Source organism: Saccostrea cucullata, unplaced genomic scaffold (assembly GCF_032062105.1).
Source record: "Saccostrea cucullata isolate Sc308-1 unplaced genomic scaffold, CSIRO_AGI_Scuc_v1 ctg6457, whole genome shotgun sequence".
NCBI lineage: Eukaryota > Metazoa > Mollusca > Bivalvia > Ostreida > Ostreidae > Saccostrea > Saccostrea cuccullata.
The window spans coordinates 12,823-35,564 of record NW_026928724.1 but is presented as its reverse complement, the minus strand read 5'-3'; the positions used below and the strand labels follow the sequence as shown (position 1 = coordinate 35,564).

The following is a 22,742-nucleotide window of genomic DNA, read 5'->3' as shown; positions in this document are numbered from 1 at the left end:
GAGCACAGAAGAAGATTTGGAAAGAATTAATGCATTTTTCCTATATAATCAATAGAGCCCCGCCCTAACACCAGAACCCCTGAGCCTGGGGCCATGAAATTCACAATTTTGGTAGAGGACTCAATGCTCATTACATTCATGCCAACAGTTTGACTGCTTGAAAGAAGATTTTGAAAGATTTCATTAATTTTAGTGATTTTGGCCCAACCCCTCAGGCCCCAGGGGGGCAGGGACCATGAAACTCACAGTTTTTGTTCCCCTTTATTCATAGATGCTGTATATCAAATTTGGTTGAAATTGGTTCAGTGGTTTCAGAGAAGAAGCTGAAAATGTTGAAATGTTAACACACGACACACGACGCACGTTGCACGTCGCACGACGCACGACGGACGACGACGGACGAAAACGGATAGCAATAGGTCACCTGAGTGACTCAGGTGACCTAAAAATAATCACTTGGGCAATTTTTTGCTCCGTGATGTGTTTTTGTGGTTTCTGTTTGCAATTGCAAGAAGGAAAATTCTTCTTTGTAATAAGGTAAATGAATAACTTTATCTTTGTATCATAAGGTGTAATATTCTGTTCACATTCATATGAAAAGGATAGTATTTTTTTGAATTTCTCACAGACTAATGTTTTATCTATTTAGTCAAAATCAGAAAGCATTGGGCATTTCATGAAGAGTAAAAAAGGAAAAAAAATCACTTGGGCATTTTTTGGTCCTGTGAATTTCTGAAATTTCAGTGTAAACAAGGAGGACGTTTGTTGATTTACCCACCCTCCTTCCCCATCTTTTACCTGTATATTTGTTAGCAGCGTTGTCAATTATTAAGAAGGTATTTTGTGTTACATACGAGGACTGTTGTTTGTGTATTGTATGTACAAATGTTAATTTTGTTCCTGTGCATTTCATCAAATAATTGTTTTTATGTGGAATTAAGATGGAAAGATCCCGTCGGTATATTGTATTTGTCCTGTTTATCTGTCTTTGTTTTTTGTCTGTCTGTTGTAAACTTTAACGTAGCCAAGAACTATTGAGTGGGTGGAGTTATGGTTTTGATATTTCACAGATGTATTCAATGTGACAAGGCCTTTTTGGGGTGCCACCAAAATTATCCTCATGACCTTGACCATAGAATTTGACATATTTTTACAAAAAATACTTCTTTAATCTTGGCCATAACTTTTTAATAGATAGAGCTAGGGCTTCTCATGTGTATTAGTTGTGACAAGACCTTCAGATAGTATCTATATTTTTGATCTTTGATCTTGACCTAATAGATTCATTTACTTTATTAAAACTTTCACCTTGAACATAACTTTTCAAAAGTTATAACTAGATCTTTTACATTTCACAGGTGTATTACTTGTAACAAGATCCTCCTTCGGAAAGTACAAACATTTTAACCTTGAACTTTGGAATTTGACGTCCATTTGACGGAGTTCAACCCTCGCCATAAGCTCCCATTCGGGGGCATCAGCATTTCTCAAACACATCTTGTTTTTTATGTTTTGTACTCTAAATTGGCTCTTTTAGAATGACTGAAAAAAGTACTCACTCAACCATAAATTCTAGTGCTATGCTTATGTACAAAGCATGCTCTCTGCAAGGCTTTTCTGCTTGCTATATTTTTTTTCATACCCTTTGTTCTGAAACTTTTTACACGAGTCTATGTTTATGCCACATTTCAATTTTTATGTTTATGCCACATTCCAATTTTTAAACCAAATGTTTCTTCCTTCTTAATTTTGACTCTTAAATATACAGGTAAAAGTACTTACGGTAGATACTGTAATCACATATTCCGTTAATGCGAATTAAATTATGATATGACGTGCCGCTCACGCAAAGAAAATTTTTCGAGATGTAAAGATTTCCGAGTTTTCTCTTCATATACATGTAGTCTGCTGAAAAATCTCCCACCAAAAAAGGTTTTAGACTAGTAAGTTTTTCGGTTGAAGCCATCATTGAACACTGTATCACACAGTTTCTTCCATCTTCAAAAGATAGTGATATCTTTAAAGTTCAATTACATTATGTATCTAAAATCATTTAATAATTCTTAAAAACTCTCACATAGATAACTCAAAAGGGAATTTTCTTCTGAATGAAATGGATATTACCTACCTAGATCAATTTGTATTGATCAATACTTAACATCGCGAGGACCTCGCAGTTATCTAACTTACTACCGCTCTTTTGCGGAGGAGTCGAGAAAGCTCAAATCCCGCGAGATTACTGGGGCACATGGCATTGTTTACAATAGTGACAATCGAATGATTTGAACAATTTTATGCCGAAAGTACAATGTATTGCCAAGAATTAAACTCCAAATTGTAGATTGTCAAATAAGAAAAGTTTAAATTATTTTATCAGCTTTAAAATGTGATGATTTTCAATAAAAATTTAATGACAAGCGTCCACTTAGTTAAAAATATCGTAAAAATGTAACAGTTTAGGTTTAGCTCCTTTCAAAAATTAATTAGGCTGGTTCAGCGATTGTTAAACAAGGTATTCCAACAGGCATTTTTACTTACAATGTATCTGTCCTTATAAATTCTACAATGATCGATCTTGTATTGTATTCAATAGCACATTTGTCCCCACTCAACAAACATTTCCAACCTCTATCGCAAAAGAGTTCCGCTAAGTTAAGTAATCGCGATATCTAGTATTCGCAGGTATGTTAAGGTAATGTACAACCAAATAATTTAATTTTAGTTGTAACATGTCATTTGATTGGTTAAACCAGTTTTAAACATTTTGTATAACATAACTTGCCTACGTCACAATGAGTTACGTCAAAAACGTATTACTTCGCTTGACGTTAATTTTTAAAATATGATATATTTTAAGCCTTTTTTCTAAGGAAAAAATGGAAAAATTATCTGATTATCTACATTGAAATTTAATTATGAGGAATGAAGCTTATTTCAACTTATGTTATACGATATAACATACCGGGTAACCCGGGACAGTTTACGCTCTTTACCTTTGGCATAGGTGAGCATTTTTGGTCAAAATTTGTCCGTTGTCTGTCGTCGTAGTGAAATTTTCACATTTTCATCTTCTTTTCAAGAACCACTGGGCCAATTTCAACAAAACTTGCTACAACGTATCCTTGGGTAAAGGGGATTCAAGTTTTTTCAAATGAAAGGCCATGCCCTTTTCCAAGGGGAGATAATTATGAATTAGAGAAAAATTAATGGCATTCTTAAAAAGTCTTCTCAAGAACCACTGGACCAGGAAAGATTAAACTCATGTGGAACCATCCTCAGGTAGTGTAGATTAAAGTTTGTTCAAATCATGACCCCCTGGGGCTAGAGTGGAGCCAAAATGGCCGATCAAAGTTTTACAAAGGAATATATAGGAAAAATCCTTAAAAATCTTCTTCTCAAGAATCATTGAGACCAGGCTTGGGGTCAATTACTTTGAAATGTAATTAATTACTTTCAAATACATTGATAATTTTGTCAATTACTTGCAATTACAATTACATTGATTTTTTCAAATGTAATTAATTACTTTCAATTACTTTGACAAATGTAATTAAATACATTTCAATTACTTCGAGTTTTATTTTTATAAAAAAAAAAAAGATTTTTTTTTAAATAAGATTTTTTCTGTAGCGATTGAATTCGAACTTTCATTCAGTGTTTTTGTTCTTGGGTATGATAGGGGTCCACACCTGGTCAAAATTAGACCTTTACTTTATGATGAGTATGACACACTGTATAAACAAATAAAACATTATGAGACAATTAATTATTGTACAAACACAAGCCCATGCTACACAAGTATAATGTATGGCAGGATCTTTTTTGTTACTTTCTCAAATCCATATTTTTGATGGAAATAAATAATATCTATCACAATTCCATTCATTATTTTCTATCTTAAAATGAATAGAATACAGTTAAATCTAAAAGGGGGATGTAGTTAGTCTAATTGCTGTAAAACAAATTAACTATCTAAACAATCATTGTTATTTGCAAGTGGGAATAGGGAGAACTGAGATTTATAAAACATGGGAATAAGTAATAAACCCACCAGTATAAAACTATGTATCAGTATAAGATACCTTTTTAAATATAAACTTTCATTTTGAAAAAAAAAAAGTAATTGAAATGTAATTGAAAAGTAATTGAAAATACATGACCTTTTTTGAAATGTATTTAAATACATTCAATTACTTGTAATTGAAGGCTCTCTCAAATACAAATTACTTCCAATTACTTTGAAAAATGTAATTAATTACACTCAATTACAATTACTTTATTCAATTACCCCATCCCTGATTGAGACAGGAAGGATGAAACTCATGTGAAATTATCCTCAGGTAGTGTAGATTCAAGTTTGTTCAAATCATGACCCCCGGGACTAGGGTGGGGCCAAAATGGCCGACCAAAGTTTTACATAGGGATATGCTGAATAGGAAAACCTTTTAAAATCTTCTTTTCAGGTACTTCAAAGCCATGATTAGTGATATTTATATGGAATCATCCTCAGGTAGTGTAGATTCAAGTTTGTTCAAATCATAAACCCCTGGGGGGTTTAAATGCAAGCCCCCAACCCCCATCCCCACCTCAGTAAACTTTCAGTTCTGATCTGATATGTGCTTTTTCGTAGCCTATGTGCTCAGGTGAGCGCTGTGGCCCATAAACCTCTTGTTTATGAAGCGTAAATTGCCCCAATTTATGTTATATCGTATAACAAAATTTGAGATAGGCTTCATTCCTTAATTATTCTACTTGGCTATATGATATGACTTCACAGTAAACTATATGACGTAAACTTTAGAGATAACTATTTCTTAGAATCGATATTCAAGATAGATTTGAGGTCTTATAAATGAATCAAAATATGCAGAGGCATAATAAAAACGTAATCATGTCATTTCTGGGTCTATGTATTTATCACAGGGGTTAAATACCAAACCCGTGACGTCATAACTGTTGATCAGTATCAGCAGAGTGAAAATGAAACGTAAGGAAAATTCATGTAAACAAATGCAAAAAATTAGAGTTAAAAAGCATTTACAATGAATATCATGTGTGGTTCATGTGGTAATAAAGCTTATGAATAAGGTATGTTAATATAATTCTTCAATTTCTTCGTATAATAAAAGCAGACAGTGTGTTAACTTGCCAATCAGCATTTCCTCTGTCGTTCGAAAAAAAAAAATGCAAAAGTTCAACACAACGCCGCATACTTTGGAACTTAATTTTTTGTTTCTATCTAAAGTTCTTATTCTATTGTTTCTGGGGAGTGCTGCTAGATTCGTATGGATAACGAGAATTGATGCATTTGTTTTCAATCATATGAATAAAATGCCGAAAAATTAAAAAGGTTTCATCCGAAAGTGTTGAATAATTATTTCTGTGTAAGGACAGTAGGATTCTAGCAGCACTTTTCATGGTAAAGATATTTTTTACGTAACTATGAATACAAATTGAAATTAATTATCCCCGGAGTAGTGTTGAACTATTCACTTTTTCATTCAGGGATAGTTTTTGATTATAGACGTCATGTGGCGACTTCTTGGTGAAGTGATTCCTGTAGTATACGTGCAAGTTCCATTGAATTCTATAGAATGCATATAGATAGCAAATGTTTTATCCATGACTTTTCTGATTTCTTAGTGTTACATATTATAAAAAAGGCGTTAATTCGCCGAATTCTGATCCGTGTCCTGCCTTAACGAACCCGCGTTAGCAGACAATTCCGGAAAAAAAAGTATAGAACAGTATTACTGCCTCACCGTCAATATAATTTCTTTCAAAACATAATCAAACATTAGGTTTAATTCTCAAACAATATATTAAACAACAGAAACTGACAACAAAAACTGACTCAGAATTAAATTGTTAAAAGCTTTTGGAAAATCAACGATATTATTTGTAGATGGTCTTGTTAAAATATTAACTGAAATTAATGTTTATAGCTTTTTTGCTATTTGTATCAGTATAGTGGACCAACAAGAAGGTACAGAAGCTGACATAAAGGCAAGAATAGGAAAGACAAAAGTAGCATTCCTGCAACTTGGAAACATCTGGAAGACCAAGGGAATAACAACATGCACCAAAGTCAGGCTTTTTAACACCAATGTTAAGGCTGTGCTTCTCTATGGTTCCGAGACATGGAGGATGACCGTTGCCACAATAAACAGGATCCAGACATTTGTCAACTCTGGTCTGAGACGCATGCTTCAGATTAGATGGCCCGACAAAACAAGTAACACCAATCTATGGCAAAGAACAAAGCTCCATAGAAGCAAAAATAATAGGTAGAGATGGATAGGGCATACTATACGCAAGCCACATAAGAAATCACCAAGGAAAACGTAAGAGAGAGAGAGGCCAAAGAACACTTTCCGGAGAGATTTGGAGGCAGACGTCAAAAGAATGGGGAAGAACTGGAAGGAGGTAGAAAGCATTGTTCAGGATAGAAGGGCCTTCAGGAATCTTAATTGTAAATGGTCTACATGTATGCCCCAAAAGGGGTAGCAGGCATAACTCAGTAAATTGCAATAAATTTCATTAGATGTCATTCACTTTTTTTAATTAAAAAAAACATATTAGGGTCGACGAGCGTAGAAAATGAATACCTTGAGTCAAATTTTGCAACAAGACATGTGTCCTATTTTCTGCATAATAATAACATGAACCATCCGTAGTAGATACATTAAGATACTGTAGAACAACCAACACATCCTCTGCACATAATCTGAAAGGTAAGGAAAAATAAAATTAAAAAAAAGAATGGATATAATTTATTATTAACTAAAAAACTAACAAAAATGTGAACAACGATATTGACAGGAAAAAGAAACGCATGAGAACCTTATACCTGTATGCGAAATTGTTTTGTATTTGCGGCCAAGAATTAGGAACATTTGTCAGAGGTGTATCATGGTTACCATACACTAATTTTGGTGCTCAAAATTACCCACCTATGAAATGTATAGCGTGACGTATGGAAAGTGGTTTAAAAAAAGCCAAAAAGATCTGCATTTGGAAGACGACAGTTTTATGATCACATTTTGTTGTACCGATTGATGCACTTGAGGTATAGACATCGTTTTTTTTTTCATATTTGCCGTCAGAAAAAAAATTCTTGCAATCGTGCTTTGTCTAAGGGAAGGTCATTTTGTCTAGTTTTTTAATTGCATAAGTACATGTAAATAAATAGGCAAGGTAACAACGCGTTGCTGTGCAGTTTGTTTTTTACTTTTCCACCAAAAGACATTTTTCAGTTGTAAGATAGTTATTTGAAATGTTTCCAACCAACCGTGACGGTGACCTAGTCGTGTAACAAAGTCACATTAAGATAGGGCTTTTCATCATGCAGCCTCGGTAATCGTCATATATATATGCTTAATGTTTTACGGGAAGATATATCCATTGTTCACATTGACTTTCTTTTACTTTAAACATATTTTATTGAATACTTCAATAAGGATTGGGCAACAGGCAAGGCCTATGTACACCCTCTCCTTGTATAATAGGTCAAGTTACAGATATTAAATAATAATAATAATACTTTCTTTTAAACATTCACAATTACAAAACCAGCTTGATTCCGAAAATTCCATTATTTTTCCTTAATCGAAAATTTGTGGAATTAACTAGGCGGAAAAGTTGCTGATTTTATAATTTATGGTTACTCTCGAGCAACGTTTGGCTACCCTGTCAGAAAAGTTGAAGAATATCCCTATGAGAAAGATAAATGCCCTGATAAACTCAATAATAGAATCAAGGCTGATGCTAATGCGTAATGGAAATAGGAAGACTTTTCATTTGCACTTTTCGGGGGTATCGACATTTTAATTTCAATAACTCATAAATTATCAGTCAAAATCACACGAGAATTTAGTAACTTGTTGATTAAAGATAAATTCAATTGTTTGATAAAAATACTTGAAAACACATTCGAGTCTATACGTTCTTTTACTCTAAAATTTTACTTTGCTTTTTTCTTTTCATAATACATATTCAATTTAAGCTGCAATAGGAAAGATGCACATATAATGTTAAAGCTATGCGAGAGTATTTGGCATTATTTCTTCTCCTGTTTCGATATAAAAAAAATCTATAGTTTCTATAAAATTGACATTTAAAACACTTAATTTAGCAAATTTGGAACACATAAAAACCTTACGTTAGTTTTAGGGGTTATTTTAATGCTACATCGTCTACGTTTAGGGCTAAACAAAATATTATGAGCAGTCTTGGCGTGTCTCGGAAAAAAATATTCTTTCCTATTTGTACAATTTATATCTTTTGATTAATTGATTTAGTGTAAATTGTTCAATGTCCTTCTCGAGAATATTTCTCTCGTATAGGAACTCAATCACATGCCGGTGGAGAGCTACACATTTTGTCCTATACTCGGCCATCAGGGCCATTGAGCAATGATGTCAGGGATCTTGTTCATGAAAGCAACTTTTGCGACACGGGACCTCGGTTTATACGGTCTCAGCTGTAGAGCCCCACAGCGGGATACGAACCCGCGACGTATTAAAGTTCTTGGACACAGATTTGAAGTTAATATTTTATGTATAATATCACGAATTATTTATTTCAGTAGCATTTCACACAAAAATTAATTAAAAATCTTATTTCATTTAAAAGTTATTAAAACTTCAAAATTTTTGGCGGGTTTGATTGACACATCCTTGCACTTTCACATATTTTAGCTTTATTCTTAATCCTTCGGACAAGTGGCATCTGTACACATGTACAAATCTTATGTTTTGAAATATCCAGTGTATTGTTGTTCTGTTTCATTATTTTTGTCATGAATGACAGAGGAAAGGCCGACCGGGATACGTATTGAGCTGACTGTCTTCGAAAGAGAATATAATTGATGAAAATAAATTAGCATACCTGTTTAATTAACAGAATTCCATATTCATTTCACATAATATTCCCAATATTTCCTTTTTAACTCCATTTTACGTATCTTTGTACATGCCGTCTTAGCCAAATTCTCTTTACACGACATGATCAATTCCCAAGTTACTTGAAGTACATATATGACGTCATCGGTGATAGATTTTAAGCAAAATGACAGATACAGTATAACAAAATAAAAACATTTTATTTTTGTTAATGTTTACACGTATCTATTCATTTTCTAGAGTTAAATTACATATGTAAATACCAATATTACGAAAACTTGTTTTATAAAATTGACGTTTTCTTGCCTACTATGACGTCATAATATAGCACTGATCTAGTCAAGGTAGAATATTTTGTATGCTTCGTTATTACCCCTGCGAACCTATGCTATACAATATACTAAAACTTTGAGCAGTTTACGCTTTTTTTAACCGTAAACTGCCCAAAGTTATGTTATATAACATGTTATATAGCTGACATGTAAGTTAAAGTAAGCTTCATTCCTTTAAAAATATAATAAAGTTTACTTACGTAACTGGTGTGTACCCTATCGCCCTAAGGGATGAACTGATTTGAAAGAAGCCCAAGAAACTACAGAAGATGAATCCTGAAGTGTAGAATAATATTTATTTATTTCATGAACTTGTAAATGAATACTACTACTACTACTACTACTACTACTAATAATAATAATAATAATAATAATAATAATAATAATTCATGGATTTGTTATGCTTGTTGCATCAGATTTTGTAAGAGATCTTTTTTTTAATTTTTTCGTTTAAGACATTTTTATTTTAAAAAAAAAAGAAAAACAAATACCCGATCTTTTCAAATATGTCATTTCTTCTTTGTGACAATTTTCTTCACATCTGACATCCACTGCTGTTCTTGCAATTCTGAAGCAGATTCTGGTATTTTTTTAATTACATAGTTATGGATAAAAAGAAGAAATTAAAACTGCTATACGACCTGTATACGGTTAGCAAAATACAAGTAATGAAAGGAAAAAAGTAATACACGGAAAATTAGGAAGTCTTTGTGTAATGATTTTTAAAAGATGATTTCAATATTCTAACATTTTACAAATTATTTGCATTCTACAAAGTTATTGTTTTAAATGCAATAAAATAAATTATATGACAATAACAAACACTAATCTCTGTTAATTCGGTTTTAGATATGAAAAAAATGTAACATGGAATTATATGTTACATTGTGGAAACCGTTGAAAAAGAACCCACTATAATTTAATCTAAAATTCCATTTAAAAAAATATCGTTTGCAGCTGGCTAATATATTCACATCATAACATATTAGAGGCGAGTACTTTCTCACCATGTAATATATTTAATTTTACCTATACAGTGATAAAAAAAACTTGACCTTTGCATGAATAAAGTAGAGTAATTTGTTTTAATGGATTTTTCCAGATTTTATTAAATGTCAACAAAATGAATACTTACCCGATTTTTTCATCAGCAAAATTGTTTACAAATACTACGTCTTTACTAATCCCGTCATTTGAATATCTGGGTCATTGCCTTCGGCATTGAAGATGAACGATGCAAGTTTAAAACTCTTGCGCAATTCATATGAGTTAAATTAAAGATTGAAAATAAAATAAATTTGAGAAAATGAATAATCACTGGTATGAAAAAACATACATGTATAAATCATATGCGAATACCATTACAAAGGCAATGTTTGGTATTTTGTGATGTTATGTTTTTACAGCCCTGTAAAAAAATATCCACAGAACTTATTTGAAAAAAAAATTATTTCAAAGAAAAAATAAACTTGGCGTAACGGTAGAAAAGGACTATGGCACTGTTTATCTGCAATGCTATATTTCGTTTTATAGTTATTTATGAGCTTGGTTTATGTCCGGATTTGCTACCATGTGCATTGATTTAAGTTTTTTTTTTTTAATGATACAGCTGGATTTTCGGTCTATTATAATAGATCTCATTTGTATGAAATGAAACATATTTTTATAAATTTGAAGTACGTATATTAATGTAGTAAACCCTAACCCTAACCCTAACCCTGAGTAACAGGACTCTTACTGTTCATGAATAAAATGTACAAATTCTTCCCCCTGACTTGTTTCTGTGCGTATTTTTTCCATACCTTTTCAACTTCGGTGGTTAAAGCTCACTATTGCTTTTGACTTTTGACTCAAAAAATAAGTTTCACTGACATGTTAAAACTTTATTTTCCATGTATAAACTTTTGTGAATATGTTGAATAAAATGTACGGTTGGGTTGAAACTGCGCCGGTTTTATATTGGATTTTACAAGAAAAATATTGGGAAACCTAAACTTTACTTTTTTGAGCCTTGATTGATCAAACAAAATTGGTTTAAACCTCTGACGGATTAATTCCGACAAATTTTGTTACACAATCCCTATTTTTTCTTTAATTACCATTTTATCTTTTTCGCAGAATTAGATCTCTTTTTTACGCAATATTTCGCGCGAGATTCAGTAAAAACATGCTATGTTTGACAATTACTTAAACCATTTCAGATTTATAAGATCTCTAAAATAAAACACCATATGGTAGTCTGTAGTCTATGTAAACATTCCCCCACGGCTTTGATCATTCACCTAAAAAATGAATATTAAATTACGAGATACTTTTATTTAAAGCTTACTGGAGATATTCATCTTTCAACTTAGATTAAAAAAAAACACACAACGGAATAGGTTCAGTTCTAACAATTAAAAAAATATTGATTTTATTGTGCACAGAAACAGACATCTTTAAAAATAATTATTTTAACATTGACACTATTTTTGTATGCAATAAATATACGAAGGAGTATTAAAAAGTTCGTGGACTAGTGCCATGAAATTGAAACCGATTTAGGTACATCAATGAATTTAGAATAACTAGTTAGCATCATCTTTTCTATCCAAAGAATAACCACAAATCATAATTCAATTTTTTTTATTAATTGTATTTTGGTTGAAACGCGTTATTTGATTGGATAAAAAATAAGAAACCAGTTAAATAATCTGGGTTGCCTATGTCACGATGACTTACGTCAAAAACGTATCAATCAGCTTAACATTATGTTTAAAATATGAACGAATTGAAGGCTTTTAAAGGGAGAAATTATCTTGTTTTATATACTTAATGCAACGATTTATAATTAAAAACTTTAATCATCTATTTTACAAATTGATTACTAGTTGTAGATGCAAAGGGCTGCATTCAAGATAGTATCGATCATGAAATTATCAGAAAATACAACATGCAAACTTACCTGCTTTAATATTTGGATAACCACATGTACCTTCCCGCACAAATACATGTATTCTTGGACAATACTGTCCGACGGCAATCAATGACTTCCACATTCAACAATAACAAGCACGATTGCTCATAGATCCCAACTTTCAACACTTCAACTGTCTTTCTACAGAGCAAACCTTGCCATATCTAGTCATTCCTTTTTTTCCTTTATCTCAGGAAAGAGACCTGATCCTAAACCCGAAACTGTTATAGTTCGTGCATGCGCACAATACCAACGGCTATGTGCAGCGCTCTCGCGCATAGAAATGTGATATTTGAATGTACTCTTTCACTTTCTCCTTATAATTTACTTTAAAAAAATAATTGAATTGCACATAAATTAATGTGTCACATGAAAACCTGTATCTCTTTATAGAAAAAAGATAAATAAATGAATGGCACCTGATTACACCTCTGATGTTTTGGAGGTTCATGTTTGTTCAGCTCCTATGTTGTATTGTCTAATGAACTTTTGAGCTTAAATACTCTTAGTTACCTCAGTAAATTTCATATCAAAAAGTATACTGTCCTTCTGCACAACCTACAAAATGTACACATATTGGAAATTAATTGATTAAGCTTTTATTTTCGATCTTTTCCAACACTGAAATCTTTACACAATTTTATTTAGGTATACTTGAGGATTGATATACGACCCCCTCCCCAACCTTATTGAATTTACATATAGAAGGAGTAATATTCTAAAAAGACGCATGAAAAATACTGAATCAGCAATATGATTTTCAGACCTATCAACCAATATCTAGGGATTCAGATATGAAGGGTCCGATATGAAGATATGAAAATCCAAACCATGTTGTGTAACAAGACGAAACCGTCTTAATTAATTAACTTCTTCAGAATTTTAATTCAGCCAGGTAAACGTTTTTGGAGGATGGGAGAGCCTTTGCCTAGCTGTACGTATCTTCTGACTGGTCAGTCTATATATGTCCTGCAAAGTCGTACACCTCATTAGTTGGCGATAAATCAATGTTATTAGTGTTATCCTTAAGATTATTATATGTTTCTTCGATGTTTGAGTATGGATCATCCTTGTATTTACTATTTTTCCGGATTCTGTGAATTTGAAGCGGTGATTCGACGACACAAACGGCACTTTCGGAATGTGTGTACAATACATTTTGAAGAACTAAATGGCTCCCATTCTGCAGGATAGGCGTATTTCGATGTCCACTAATTATGATTAAGAAATCAAGAAAAAAAATGCAAAATCTAAATGAGACTTATGTAAAATGAATTATGTTTAACATTTAAAATTAATTTAAAGGTGAAAAGAAATACACATACTGCATTTTTCAAAATATTCATGAAAAATATATATTCTAAAAAAATTTATCTGCAAACAATTTTATATTTCTTCACTTACTTTTTTATCGAACGCTTCAAAATTTCTTGAAAATGATTGAGCACAAACTGAAGAGGTTATTCCAAGAAAATATCCAATTACTCCAGCGATGATAGAGATAACAACTATTTAATCATTGATTGTTGTTTATTGTGTACCATAATTCAACACTCTTTACAACTTACTGAAGTGTTACGCAACATATACTTAATGTTTACGTCATAGACATAGAAATTTACCGTTTCCCCGCAAGCACTTTCTCGTTTCTCTAAAGTCTAGCGAATTACTATTTGTAAATAATATAATGATATTATAGTTTAATAAAAGAATACCGTTTCTTATTTTATGAGATTTTAGCAGGTTTAAAAAGAAGGAAATTGGCATTTAATTGAAGATTAAATGTAGTTATTAAAGTGTGTGAAAAATGTGTTATTGCGGAGAAACGGTATATGCGTAATTTTGCGTTAGAAAAAGAAAATGGCATATGCGTTAAAATTCATGTTTACGGGGAAGGGGGTTCAAGAGAATTGGAGAACGATGTGTTTGAGATTGTTTTTCTTAGCTAGTAATTCATTATTTCTTTCAAGTTATTTGATTACTTTGTAAAGTATATTTGCACTAGATGATATACCAGACAGATTCAAGTAGTCCATGAATGTGTTTATTAGCGGCAACGTAAACCCAGAACTTTAGATAATGTGATATTTTAGGTGGTAGCTGTATGCATACGTTTGACGAAGTAGGATAATGAGATATAATTAATGTTGGGGGAAATCCTGCATATCAAGACGTTGACGATTACCGTGGACTTTGTTGCAACGGTAGGTACTGTAACTATTACCATCTAGTGTGTGTTTGGACAGTTCGAACAGAACAGTAACTTTTTGAGTCACATTTACATGTATACAAAGATTATCGGATATTTGTAGATGGCTAGGAGAAATTGTAGGGTCCGATATAAAGATATGAAACTTTTTTTTCTTCTTTTAATGATTATTTTATTGCTTTTATTTATATGCGTGTTTATGCCTGCTGTGTGTGTCCATGTGTGCAAATAATTTTTTTTCTGTTTTTGAGTACCTGATAAACTTGTTTCCACGCACTCTTCTGTCTTTTTCAAAGCTTGGTTACAGCGAGGGAATATTTTTATGCCATTATAACAAATTATTCCAAAATCTAATAAAAACTGTAATGGTATGCTAATTTAATTTTACAATGAAGGTTAATTGAAATCAATTCTTTTTAGGAACTGATTTATCAGAGCTGCACTTCTTTATATATGGCTTCAATGTGTAAAAAAAATAACAGGTTCAACATTGACATCCGTTTTTGGAGGATGGGAGAGCCTTTGCCAAGCTGTACGTATCTTCTGACTGGTCAGTCTCTATATGTCCTGCAAAGTCGTACACCTCATTAGTTGGCATTAAATCGGTGTTATCATTTAGATGATTATATGTCTCTTCGATGCTTGAGTACGGATCATTATTGTAGTCACTTTTTTTCCGGATTCCTTGAATTTGAATCAGTGATTCGCCGACGCAAACGGCACTTTCCGAATGCTTGTACAATACATTTTGGAGTGCTAAATTGCTTCCATTCTGCTGGATAGGCGTATTTCGATATCTGCTAATTATGATTAAAATTATTTATTACGTACCTTTTTTGTGAGAAAAACAACTGTAAATTTTCATGAGACTTACACAAAATGCAATATGTTTTAAAGGTGAAAAGAAATGCAGCATTTTTCGAAATATTCCTTGTTAGATGTAAATTCACAAATCTTTAACTACCAACATAATAATAATATAATAATAAATAATCACAATTTTATATTCACTTACGTTTTTATCGAACGCTTCCAAATTTTCTTGAAAACAACTGAAGCACAAATTGAAGAGGCTAAGCCAAGAAAATATCCAATAATTCCAGCGATGATTGAGATATCTTCCACTTTATTATAATTCATTATTGCTTTATTAGTAGTAGTATTAGTATTAGTATTATTACTATTAATGGAAAAGATTCATTATCAAAGATTCCATAAAAATGATAAAATATATATGAATACAAAACTTTACCTTTTTGTGTCCTTGCGTTTTCTTTATTCGTGTCTTAAAATAATATATAATATAAAGTTTAATGAAATCTGTATCCTATTCAAAGTAAGTTAATGAAAGAGTCTCTCGAATTTGTCACATTTACTTTATTTAATTCTATTTTGTTGGTTATTGTTTACCAAAGTCTCATCTTCATTATATAATCGTTACAAAATGTAGTCCCGACTTGCACAATTTGTTGACGTTTAAGTGTGTAGCAGGCTGTAAAAGTGAGAAGGTGTGTTTGTCTTCAGTAAAAATGTTGTTTGACCTGGGTGGTAGCGAGAAAAATATATTTTCATACATTAGGTCTGTATGTTTGGTGTTTGAGATGTTTTCTTTTGTGGACATTATCGAGAAATTTTGAGAACATTGACAGCGATGATTTAGAAGTGTTTATTTTCTGAGCTATTTTTTTAATATTAAAAAAAGCTATTATTCGATATCTGTGTAAAGTATATCAATTTTGAAATTGATGATATATTAGACATACTAAAGTATAGTCCACATAAATGTGTTTTAATTACCGAATAGGGAAACCAAGAACTTAAGATAATGTGATATTTAAGGTGACCAGCTTTATATATGCATGTATACGTTCGATGTAAAATGATACTGAAACATAAGTGCAGAGTTGGGAGAAATCCTACTTACATGTAACAGATGTATACAAGACGTTGACGATTGCCTTGTCTCGCAACGATAGTAACAGGAACTCTTACCAACGGCTGTGTGTAGGGATAGTTCGAACAGAGAGGTTTAATTTTTGGTCACACTTATACAAAGATATTTGTACATGGCAAGAAACATTGTCGGATCGGGTAAGAAGATGTATTGAAACCTTTTTTTCCGTTTGTGATTACTTTCAATTGTTTTTTTATATGTACAGAGTGTTGCGGGTGTGCGTGTTGTGTATGTTCACATGTGTAGATAATTTTGTTTTTTGTGCAGTTGATGTACTCGTTTACACTTACAATTTAGTTTTTGTTCTTTTTCAAAGCTTGTTTACAGCGAGGGAATATTTTCATGTCATTATCACAAATTGTGACAAAATTAAATCAAAATTGTGCTAGTATGCTATCAATACTTTACAATGAACTATAAGGAAAGAAGTTCATAATGTTAATTTAAATCAATCTAACAAAAATGCCCTTGCGTGCCAAAATTCCAATGAATGGTTTTTCGGACCTTCGACACATGTCCGTCCCCTTATTTGATATTCCTTCATACAGAGACGATGACCATCAACACATCGTGCAGCAGGATCTGCATGAGTGCACTGCGAAGAGCGGAAACATACCTGACCGACAGATAAATTGCCTAAATTAAAAAAAAATGGCAGAACTACTTTTAATAAACGTCAATGATTTTCTGAAAAATTTGAAAAAAAAGGATTTGTACGAATCGTGCATTCATACCTGGAAGACAGTCTCCACGAAAATTTGAAAAACCATCATCACAATCGCATTGTTTACTAGTCGTAAAATTTGCACCTCCTGTATATTTGCAGTTTCCAGCATTTTTTGTACCACTGCACTGCTCATCAAAATCGCAGCTCTCTCCAAGAAGCAGTGTGCCTGTGAGATACAATGTAACTAATATTACATGTTTGAAATAAACAAAGTTATAACATTAGTATTTTGAACCTTGGAATTGTTTCCTTATTCTTCAGCATTTGTCTTTTTCACCCATAATTGTACAGTGTGCTTTCAACCTACATCCACCTGCTGTAGGATACGCAAACCCCCAATAGTTATTATCAGAAAATCTTAACATGAGACATTTCATAACGTAAAATATGATTCAAAGAAAAAGAAACACAGTAAGGATAATGTTTCAATACGAATCTTTCCCTGTATTTTTTCTACAGTATGATATATATATATATATATATATATATATATATATATATATATATATATATATATATATATATATATATATATATATATATATATATATATATATATATATATATATCCAATGAAAAAAAGTCAGAAATCACAAATCTCGAAAATCATTTTTACTGTTAGCGCTTTCTGCCTAATGGCTCTTCAGACAGTTAAAAGTTAAATATAAAATTGCTTAGTAACGTTCATAAGCACGACGTCAAGTATTGTCCATTGTGACGTCATAATAACGTTAAAAGGTAGCATTATAATTCGCACCGTTACAATCACTTAAATAAACCAAAAAACAAGTAGAAAATAACTTATATATCTACTCAACTCATGTTAAAGCTAATTTCATATCTTTTTAAAGAAATTTTAGGCCGAAACAATTCCTTCTTAGACCTTTTTCCCTTACCAGGTAAGCACCTTTGTTTCTTTAGGAGGAATCCATTTTGACAGACACAATACCCATCAACACATCGATTTGCATGTTTTGTACTGGAACACTGCGAAGAAAGGTAGCATTCATTTCCTACTGATAAATTACCTGGAATAAAACATATAAATATAATATAAAATTTTAACATAAGACTTTTTATTCCCTGTAAAGTATTAACTAAAGAAAATAAATTTAACTTTTCTCTTACCGGGTAAGCACCTTTGTTCCTCTAGGAGAAATCCTTCTTGACAGTGACAATACCCATCAACACATCGATTTGCATGTTTCGTACTGGAACACTGCGAAGAAAGGTAGCATTCTTTTCCTACTGATAAATTACCTGAAATATAGCATTAATACATAAGGTATTTCTTTTTCTACCAAAATTAAAATCTTTGGTATTTTGGTATAAATACATAAAACATTTGGAGATAACAAGCAGTATTTAAGACAATAACTTCATAAAACAAAACAAAATAGGAGCACAGCAATCACGGACCTCCGAAATATCGGAGATGGTATCAGATGCCATAAAGGAGTGAGCATCCCATGTCGACTCGTTACACCCGCCGTGCACTTCTTGACACGATTGGGAAATAACGGAAAAGTCCGTCGAAAATTCAGCATTAGTGTACAAATAATTGACAAAGAATTGGTATAAAAAGTCGTCATTTTTACTCATTGATAAAATGTATTTGCTGACAAGGTCATTGAATCAACCATAGAGCATACGACATGATGACTTTAAACAAAACTACTGATATTCTTGTTTCATCAATATTTGTAGTTAATGTGACATAGATTTATTTTGAAAATTAGAAGATTAAAAAAATTGCTGTATTTATATACATATACATGTATATACCATGAAGACAGACTCCTAGAACCGGTAGGAAATTATCATCGCATTGGCATGATTTCTCCTGTATAAAAGTTCTAGATAATGCTGTGTTTTTACAGTTTCCTGCATTTTCCGTTCCAGAACACTGTTCACTAAAAGAGCAACTTTCGCCAAAACGCTTTTTACCTACAACGTTTAAAATAAAAATAAAAAGGGTATTGTATTATAATATGATATTACTCCACTCAACACCAAGTATTATTCATTTCCTGTTTATGAAAGCATTTTATGTGCAATTTATTCACCACTCTGCAGATGTTATTAGCATCCGTTACTCTTCCTGTATACATTTTTATGTATATAGAAACAGGTAGATCTACTCTTCGTATATACACTTTTATGTATATAGAAACATGTAAATCACTTTTTGAAGGATATTAGGAGTAATATGAGACATATTTAGATAACAAACAATATTCAAGATCAAAAGTCCATTAAACAACACTTAGTAGGAGCAGAGCAAACACGGACCTCCAAAACATCGAAGGTGGGGCCATGCACCATGGAGGAGTAAGCATCCCCCGTCGACCGGACACACTCATGATTATAATGATGCATAGATACATGTAAAAACGTTATCAAATAGAATAAAAGGTCCATTGATTTTTATGTATACCAACCCTTTAAGCATGTTCCATTCACAGGTTCATAGTTTTTAGAACAGTGGCACACTTTATTATCTCCATCAAATGTACAAAGTCCTGCTCCACTTGTGGCGGTACATTGCTCACTTACTGTGCACGTCATATTTAGGCCTTTATTTGCTAACAATACATATATGCTCTATTGAGTAATATTTAAAAAAAATATGATAAAGTAGGTATTTGGAATGAAATTGTAAAAATACAGACTTTTCCTGCACTTTCCATCGATAAGTAAATAATCTTTAGAACACTGACAGGTTTTCATATTCATCATTCCATTTAATCTACATTGACCTGCTCCTTCAGTGGCATTACATTGTGCATCAATTGTACACGATTCATGCAGCCTTGTGCCACCTAAAATAAAAAAAAATCTACAATAATTATTCAATAACTAGAGATACAATGTACATGTACTGCGAATACTGAATTCACAAAAGAACATCCCCGTATCCAATATGATTATAATGGTAAGGTCCATGTTTTGCTCTGAGAGACCTGAAATATGTCAGATCAAAAAATTAGGAGGTGTAAAATTGCATGATGTAATAAAATTTCTGTGAAGGTATCTTGACATTTTATTTAATGGTAAAGGAGGAATTGCAGATAAGAAATGGGTATTCTTATATTTTAAAGAAAGAATGGCACTGTCCATGTTTTGCAATGGGAAACCCAATGTGCATGTTAATGTCGAATAAAAAGTAAAATTAGGAGAGCACAATGGCACCATATGACAAAGATTATGTGAAAGTCAAATAAAATTTCAGTCAGTTGTATAAGTAGAGTTGTGGATAAGAGGTGGGTGCTCCAAGGCGTTATAGAAGTACTGACAGACGGAGATACATACCGATCATTATATACCCTCCCAATTTTCAATTTTCAATTTAATTCAAATAAATCGAAAAAAGTATCTAATACGGTTGCCAATGTAAATGCAATAATGAATATGATAAAACATCGCATAGCTTTAAATCGGTCATATGTTAAACATTTAATATCTTAGAATATCAACTTTGAAGCGACATGATATACAATATAATTTCATTTGAAAGTATGAAGCATAAAAGGAAAAATTGCAGGACTTTTCCCAGCAAAAACTTCTTTAGAATATAACTTACATCGTAAAAGTAATAGGAAAAGTAAATTTGTATGAATTAGATAACCTGAAGGCACAGTTCGGTCAGAACAGTTTAGTTTGTCATTACATAGTTTTGCACAGTGGACACTTGGTTGAATTTAAAGAATGTATTTACTTTGTGAGAAGCTACTGACATGTTCACTGTATCTATGTTTATAAAATGCTTTATCTATTAATATTGAAAAATGTCAATTAGAAACATTCTTTAGATATAAAACATATAATCTATACGAGGTAATACCATCTAAACATGTTTCTTTGTATCTTATTTGTCCTTCTTTGCAGTCACAAACATGACCTTTGATCAGCATACTATGATCTTTACAAACATAACGGCCTTGTCCGTCATCGGTAAGTATTTGACACACTGCTCTGTCATCGAGGCATGCAACCTCTTTAGTACAGGCATTAAAAGATTCACCTTTAAATAAAATAGTAGAATGATTATGATTCGAATGATATGTATTAACAATGCACTATACGTAATTCTAGGACTATGCAATTTACATTTTTTTTTTTTTTTGAAATGCTCGAATTCCTTTATTGATATCAGACATTAAGTGGTTATATTCCAGATAGCACAATTTTCTATATTGAAATAAATATTTCTTTTAAAGCGAAGATATCCAACCTGGACGAATTGGTGAACCACAAACAATATCCAATCTCATTTCGTTGATTTCTTTTTCAGAACAATGTTGCGATTCAAGATTGAATGTATATTTTTCGCTTTTGACATGTAATGTCACGGAAATGTTGGTAACTCTAAAGTAAAAGCTCTGATAAATATGCAAATCCGTTGAGAGTAACATGCATTTATCGCTGCACCTTGCTGAATTCCCTAAAGCAAACAAAAAAGAAAATAAAAACAAGCATGATTACTTATGATGTTATGAAAGGCAAGTATGCTTCATCAAATTTGGTATCAGAAAAGTACATTTGTACATTTACCTTGCATTTTTTTTACCGATATTCGTGATGTCAAATTCACAACTTGCATTGCTCTGCACAAAATTCAAGATGTCATGATAGCAATATAAACTACAATATGAAAAAAAGAGATTAATAATGTGTGAGTGTGTGAATAAAAAATACTTTTTTAACCTTAATCTTCGTTTTAATATCCCTTGAAAATGTTTTGTCGTGCAATATAGTATAACATACCCTTTATATTCATGAATCCTTGCAGAAATCGTTGAAGTGAAAATAAAATCTAAAAGATAGACTATAGTTAGCATGGATTTTACCACGTTTATTTTATAAAATTTGTTATAATATATAATGTAAACGTTAAAATCACGAATATTTCTTTAACTGACATTCCGTCAACGAAGTTTAACTGTGCTGTTAAAAGAAATACTCGTACATACTAGAAAAAGTGTGACCGTCTATGATTGATGCTAAATGGAATAGTAAATTTCAAATAAAATTAATTTTTTTTCAAAGTTAATTTACATGCTTTGTTGTCTTGATGGATAGATTAATTGTATTATAATATTTGTCCAATTTGCCAAATTTCAGTTTAATAAAAAAATATTGTCATTTCAATAAAACCTTTCTCCTATAGACTATATGCGGAAGTTTGTATATAAGATATAAAATTCTATATAATATCAATGCCTGAATTTCTACAGAGAGTGACAAATCATCCGTTGGTCTTATTGCAGAACTGATATTAGTATGAGGAGAGAAAATTGCACTACATTTTTGACATTGAACATTATCATATAACAATTGATTAAACGAGTGATCATTGACGACTTCATGCACTTTAAATGTTATTTCATTACACAAAATATAGTTATATACATGTAGAACGAGTTTTCAGTTTTAAAGTATAATGATTTACCTACATATTACTAAATCTAGAAAAGTATTTTAAATTTAAGGTTTGTTATAAAGTTCTATTTCTAAGAATATTCTTGACAGCAATTATCGTTCTGTACGTCGGAGAACAAAAATATGATTCTCATTCTAATAAATTGAAAGTAGAAAAGATTGTTTTCGGATGAATATACATGTATTTGTACTTACAGAGAAAGAAACTGAACTTAAAAG

The 22,742-nt window shown here is 31.8% G+C and overlaps 1 protein-coding gene across 1 annotated transcript; it reads right to left on the bottom strand.

Annotated features, from left to right (window-relative positions):
• Positions 1-14,788: 14,788 nt before the first annotated feature.
• Positions 14,789-21,521, bottom strand: LOC134278548 (uncharacterized). Its single transcript, XM_062760851.1, has 8 exons — positions 21,316-21,521; positions 20,926-21,105; positions 17,978-18,109; positions 17,089-17,247; positions 16,859-16,990; positions 15,653-15,685; positions 15,416-15,524; positions 14,789-15,200 (listed from the first exon to the last, which is right to left on the bottom strand). Exons 1-8 carry the CDS (start codon positions 21,494-21,496, stop codon positions 14,885-14,887), a joined length of 1,242 nt encoding a protein of 413 aa, XP_062616835.1. The 5' UTR covers positions 21,497-21,521; the 3' UTR covers positions 14,789-14,884.
• Between the last annotated feature and the right edge of the window lie 1,221 nt (positions 21,522-22,742).